General features: G+C 66.2%; 1 protein-coding gene across 17 annotated transcripts in view; it reads right to left on the bottom strand.

The window, feature by feature from the left end:
- TCF3 (transcription factor 3) overlaps nucleotides 1-6,000 on the bottom strand; it is a 35,175-nt gene that overhangs the window by 3,963 nt on the left and 25,212 nt on the right. For 4 of the 17 annotated variants that reach the window (XM_046637686.1, XM_046637696.1, XM_046637693.1 and 1 more), the window contains 7 exons: nucleotides 5,843-5,901; nucleotides 5,657-5,735; nucleotides 4,732-4,805; nucleotides 4,338-4,499; nucleotides 4,131-4,254; nucleotides 933-1,065; nucleotides 554-782 (listed from right to left, as the gene is read on the bottom strand). In XM_046637686.1, the coding sequence (XP_046493642.1) occupies nucleotides 554-782; nucleotides 933-1,065; nucleotides 4,131-4,254; nucleotides 4,338-4,499; nucleotides 4,732-4,805; nucleotides 5,657-5,735; nucleotides 5,843-5,901 (860 nt within the window). Of the gene's footprint in view, nucleotides 1-546; nucleotides 783-932; nucleotides 1,066-4,130; nucleotides 4,255-4,337; nucleotides 4,500-4,731; nucleotides 4,806-5,656; nucleotides 5,736-5,842; nucleotides 5,902-6,000 lie in introns of those variants that run through there. The other 13 variants (XM_046637688.1, XM_046637694.1, XM_046637695.1 and 10 more) reach the window with 7 other exon arrangements.

Raw genomic sequence — 6,000 nt, 5'->3', positions numbered from 1 at the left:
GAGGAGGGAGGACGGTGATGACTGCAGGGGGAGGACGGTGGTGACAGGAGGGAAGGATGGTGGTGACAGTGAGGAGGACGGTGGTGACAGTGGGGGGAGGACAGCGGTGACCGTGGGGGTAGGACGGTGGTGACAGTGAGGACGGTGGTGACGTGGGAAGGATGGTAGTGACAACAGGGAGGATGGTGGTGACAGTGAGGAGGACAGTTGTGACAGGATGGTGGTGACAGCAATGGGAGGATGCTGGTGACAGCGAGGAGGACGGTGGTGACAGGGAGGAGGATGGTGGTGACAGTGCGGGGAGGATGGTGGTGACAGTGGGAAGGACAGTGGTGACAGCAGGGGAGAATGGTGACAGCGAGGGGAGGACGATGGTGACACTGTGGGGAGGACAGTGGTGACAATGGGAAGGACGGTGGTGACGGCAGGAAGGATGGTGGTGACAGCAGGGAGAGGACAGTGGTGACCGTGGGGAGGTCACAGCAGGAGGGGAGGCCATCCAGGCCGCGGCGCGGGCAGCGGGGAGGGCGCGGCACCCCCACTGACCTCGCACCTGCTGCTCCAGGTTCAGGATGACCGACACGGCCTGGTGCAGGATGAGCAGTTTGGTCTGGGGCTTCTCACTGTTGAGGTGCAGCTGGCACATGCGCCCCAGCTCCTTAAAAGCCTCATTGATGTCTCGGACCCGCAGCCGCTCCCGCGCATTATTGGCCACCCGGCGCTCCTTCTCCCGCTCAGCCTTCTGCTCTGGGGGGAGAAGGTCGTCCTCGTCCTCGTCCGGGCTACGGGGCCGGGGGCCAGAGGGAGACAGTGAGCGGGGGCACGGGGTGGCCCGCCGACGGCCTCGCAGGTGGGCGCCATGTGTGCGTGTGCGCGCGTGCGTGTGCGTATGTGTCCTGGTGGGGGCGGGAGGGGGCGGGAGGGGCCGGCACCTGGTCCGGGTCCGGGGAGGCTTCAGCTCCTTCTTGTCCTCCTCTGAGGGGTCGGCGACCGACGCGTTCTCCTCGTCCTCCTTCGCTTCCCGCTTGATGTCACCGGCCGAGGTGGCACCCGTGCGCCCGAGCCCTGCAACAGGGCCTGGGTGAGGGGTGGGGCCGGGCCGGCCACCAGGGCCCCCGACCAGCCACTCGTGGGAGGGGAACGAGCTCTCCTGGGACAGCCGGGCCTTCCGCTGCCAAAAACGAAACCAGGATCCCTGCCTCACACCAGACAGACTGAGGTCTGAGATGCAACAGGTGAAATGTGACCTTCAGGAGGACCGTGGAAATCTCACTGTGGCTCACGGCAGGGAACCGCGGCTTAGAATGCTAAAGAGCTGCTCTCACAGGAAGAAAAGGAATCGCCAACCTGACTCCACTGAAATCGAGAATTTCTCATCGCCGGGATAAAGACACGCCAGGACAGAAGATGTGCGTCACATATAAACCAAGAGAACGGGGCCCAGAGGACGTCGGGCGCTCCCCCAGACGGTGGAGCAGAGGACGGGCAGCCGGCAGGGAAGCAGGGACCTGAACGGGAGGTTCAGCAGGGGAGCAGGCGCGGCGGGCGGCTCTACCTCCTTCATCTGGAGGTCATGGACCATGAGTCAGGGCCCAGCGCACCCATCTCCCGCCTGGATTCGGCAAGATCGAGGGGCCTGACGCTCCTGACGGCCCGTGAGGCACGGCCTCTTTGGGAAACGCCTGGGCATTCCCTGGACAGGGCAGGCACATGCGCACACGGAAATCCCACAACTGGGAACCACACTCGAGAGACTTCGGCATGTGTGCCCCAGAAGACACATTACGGAATGTTCCAGAAGGCAGCCAGCATGAAAGCAGAGTGCGAAAGGACCTGACACGCAGCGCAGGGGACCCAATGCCAGCGCAAGCCAGCAGACAGGTGGGAAGACAACACAGCGGGACGTGGGCTATAACGGAGCCCCGGAGCCATGATGACAGAGAACGAGGCTGACGGCGCGGCTACGCGGACCCCAACCTCGCGGAGACGCAGTCAGCAAAGCGCCAGCCAGTCCTCCAGCGGTGAAGGGGAGGAAGGGAGGGGATCCTGGGATATGACAGCACAGCGTCCCCCTGGCACTGGACATTGGGGCCGGATCACTGTCTGGGGGGCCACCCTGAGCACTGTGGGGGGTTGAGCAGCATCCCTGGCCCCCCCCCACTGGATGCCAGGAGCACCCCCAGTGTGACAACCACAGATGTCCCCAGACGTCACCCACTGTCCCCAGGTGAGAACCCTACAGTGCGTTGACATTGAGAAACACAAGGAAGCATTGACTCTGAACTGAGGCTGGTTTTGGGGGCCAGGGGGACAGGGAGGCACGAGAGAAGCTGCCCTAATGTGGGTCATGTGGTGGGTCCCTGGGGTGCTGGACGTTTAGGCAGCATTGTCACACACACGTGTCCTGTTACTGTCACGTGACGTGGAATATCTTTCATGAAGGTGACGGGGGGGTGGGTGGCAGCCCAGCTCAGCCACTGCCCTGCAGGGAGTTCCCGCACCCTCTCTGGGGCTCGGTCTGCCCGCTGGAGCAGGGTAGGGGTTGATGGCCTGCGGGACTGGCCACTGTGAGATTCAGGTCCCGGGCCCCAGTCGGCACGGGAGCCCTCCCCCTGCTGCCTCCCCCCTCGAAGGCCTCCTGCCAGGCGGACAGCGTCCTGCTCGCCAAGGGCCCCCCTCAAACGCACCATGCCCTCTTCGGTCTTGAGAGGTACCCTCTCTTGACCTCACCCCCCACTTGCCACTGCCAATCCTCTGCTCCCCCGGATGGTGATGTCCCAAACCCACCGACCCTGCCCCGGTCAGCCTGACCCCACCTGGGTCCTCACCCCGGCGTCCCACACAGTCCCGCCTCCTCCGCCTCCCACGGCCGCCTGTCCCGACCCCAGCCCGATGCTCGGGACCGAGCTCTGCTCCTCCCAGTGACCCCGTGCAGGGTCCTGGCTCTGAAGTCCAACGTGGGCCAGTGATGCTGGACGTCACTCTGAATTCCGGACCCAAATCCCACCGCTGCCGCCACATCTGCAAATCCATGGGCTCCGCCTTCACACTACCAGGAACCCACTCACTGCTCACCCCTCTGCAGCCCTGCCCAGGCCGACCCCCGGCATCGCCTCCCTGGACCAGCTCGTCCCTTCCCCTTGGTCCCACTCCTCCGCCTGCAGCCCTCCAGGCTCTCCCTCCCTCGGGGGAGAAGCCAAGTCCTCCCAAAGGCACCCCAGGCCCGTATGACATGCCCTGTCCCCTCCCTGCCCTTGCTCTTCCCACTCCTCCCCCTCGCTCCCTCTTCTAGCCACACGGGCCTCCTCGCTGCCCGTCCAACACACTCGGCCTGCTCCTGCCCCAGGGCCTTTGCATGGCTGCACCCTCAGGTGCCTGCCTGCATTCGCTCATCCCTGGCTCTGCTGAAATGCCACAATCTTGCCCCCTCAACTTTAAAACTACAAGACCCCCTGCAACCTCTCCCGGCCCCCCGTCTCCCCCACCAGAACGTCACCCCCCAGCGAGGGGCTCTCCCTCATTCCTTATTTTATCCCAGTGCCTAGAAATGCCTCAGACATGGCTGATGCTAAATACACGGGTGCCGGCTGAACTCAGAGCAGGGGCCACCACAAACCACAGCCTCGCTTGCTCTGAGGCTGCACCCAGAGCGCTGGGCCCCACTTCCCTTTCGAAAGATGCTGACCCACCGGTGACCCTGCCGGCCTCTCGGGCCTCCAGGTGCCTCTGATGGGGACCGCACCTGCCGGCTCCCACCAAGGCAGACACCGCTCCCCCACCCCCAGCTGGGATCCTGGGCACCTGGTCCCGGTGGAGCTTCTTGCTTTCTCCTCTGCCTCAGTTTCCTCAACTGGAAACGGGGGTGGGACAATCCTGAGCCCGTGGGTCACCGTGAGGGGCTGGCAGGTAGCATGGGGTCCAAGCCCCAGCCCTGTGCCAGGCAGAGAGCAGACGCTCGGGGCCACGTGGCGGTCCTCAGACCCCCGGTGATGAGCCCTCTGTGTCCCCTTTTTCCAAGGAGGGACGTAGCTCGGTTGGGAGCTGCCCACCACCAGTGGGTCCCACCCACGGAGCTGGGGAGCAGGGGACCCGTGTGCAGGCCGCCCGGGCCAGGCCAGGCTGGGGCTTACCGCTGTAGGAGTCAGGCGGCCGGGAGAGGTCGGGGAGGGCGCCAGGCTGGCCGGGGAGGGCCACGTGGCTGTGCAGGAGGCCACCGCTGCCCGCCGGGCCGTCCTCAGAGGGGCCGCCTCCGACCTGCGGATAGGGAGGCGGTCAGGTTTGCCCGGCCCGCGTGCCCACCCACCCGCTGGCTGCCCAGCCGCCCTGCCCGCTCTCACCAGGCCGGCATGCCGCCCGCCCAGCGGCAGGACGGGGCCGGTGAAGCCCGGGGCCAGCGCCCCATGGCCAGGCAGCAGCCCGTGCACGTCACCTGCCGTGCCCACAGCGTGGCTACGCAGCACGTGGATGGCCTCGTCCAGGTGGTCCTCCATTTTGCTCTGCTGCGGGGGGATGGGCGTGAGGGGTCTGGGTCGCCGGGACCCCAGGCAGCCCCACACACCTTCGCTGGTCACGGCCGCAGCTCTGACCACCCCCAGCTCCAGATCTCGTTCCCAACACATCAACTAAGTTTATTCTTGTCCAAGCAGCCTGCATCCTACTGCAAATTCTGCCCCCGCCCCACCAGCACACCCACAAGCAGCCCTCCACCCCCGCGCCGGGCAGGAGGCTCACCAGGCTGTGGAGACCCCCATCGTAGCTGGGCGATAAGGCACCGGGGGCTCCTGCTCGGGGCCACTGTGACGTCCCTGCAGGGAGAGGAGGCGTGAGTTGGGGGCTGGGGCAGCGCATCCTCCTGGCCTGACTGCGGGAGGGAGGCCGGAACCAGGACCGCTGGGCAGGGAGCCCACTGCCAGCCCGCGATGCCCAGATGGCCACACAGGGGCGCCACACCCACAGACTGATGGCAGGGACCGGAGTCAGGCTCAGTGCTGGAGGCTCGCAGGCCCACCACGGACCCCTGGGGTCTCGGGCTCACGTTTAAATCTAGCTTCTCGCTGGGCCAGGGTGCGAACCCACCAGGCAGGTTCCTGTCTCTGAGCCTGTCCCCATCTGCAGGACCTGATCCCTCCTTTCCCGTGGGGAAGGCGGCTCAGCTAGACGAGGAGCGCAGAGCAGGGCTGGCTCCTCCCGGTCCCGCAGGGCAGTCGCCTGCTGTGAGAACCACAGAGGCCAGGGCCGGGTCTACTAGCCTTATAATGCCACCACCCCGCCTTCCAGAGACCCGCGGCTCACGTCCCCAGCTGATGCTGGGCCCACCCTCATGGTGACAGGGAGCGGGGCCGAGGCATACAAGACATAGAGTCGGTGCCTGACTAACACACGTGGGGTGGACACACGCCAACATGTGCCGTTTGGAGTCTGGGCCAGAGCCAAGCCTGAAGCCCTGACCCCACTGGGTCCCCAGCCCCCCATGCTGACACAGTACAGACCACCACCTCCTGCCTCCTGGCCTTTGCCGGCGCAGTGACGTAAGAGCACTGGCTTGGAGGCCCCCTCCTCCAGGGAGCCTTCCCGGATGCCCATGGGAACACATGCTCTGAGGCGGCTGGTCTGTCCAGCTCGCCGCCCGCCCCCCCCCCCAGCACCCCGCACAGACCTGCCAGGCCCTGGGGGGAGCCCACGGGGGTCGAGGGGCTGGATGAGAAGTTATTGCTTGAGTGATCCGGGGAGTAGATCTGCAGTGGGGACGAGGAGAGACAGGCCACGGGGTGGCTGGTCAAGGGCCCACCTCCTGGGGCTGCCAGCCCGGCCACCCCCACCACCCGCTATGCCCATGCCTCACCGAGGCCAGCGCCTTCCCGAGGGCGTCCCCAGAGCTGCTGGCCGTGGTCCCGCGGGAGCCTGTGGGTGCAGAGACGTGAGGCCCAGCCTCCGGGAGGGAGCGCCCGCAGCACTGGGCCTGGCCTGCATCCCCGGCTGAGGGGGAGCCCCCTTCTGTGC

Source organism: Equus quagga, chromosome 14 (genome assembly GCF_021613505.1).
Source record: "Equus quagga isolate Etosha38 chromosome 14, UCLA_HA_Equagga_1.0, whole genome shotgun sequence".
Classification (NCBI taxonomy): Eukaryota; Metazoa; Chordata; class Mammalia; order Perissodactyla; family Equidae; genus Equus; species Equus quagga.
This window is presented reverse-complemented; position numbering and strand designations above follow the sequence as displayed.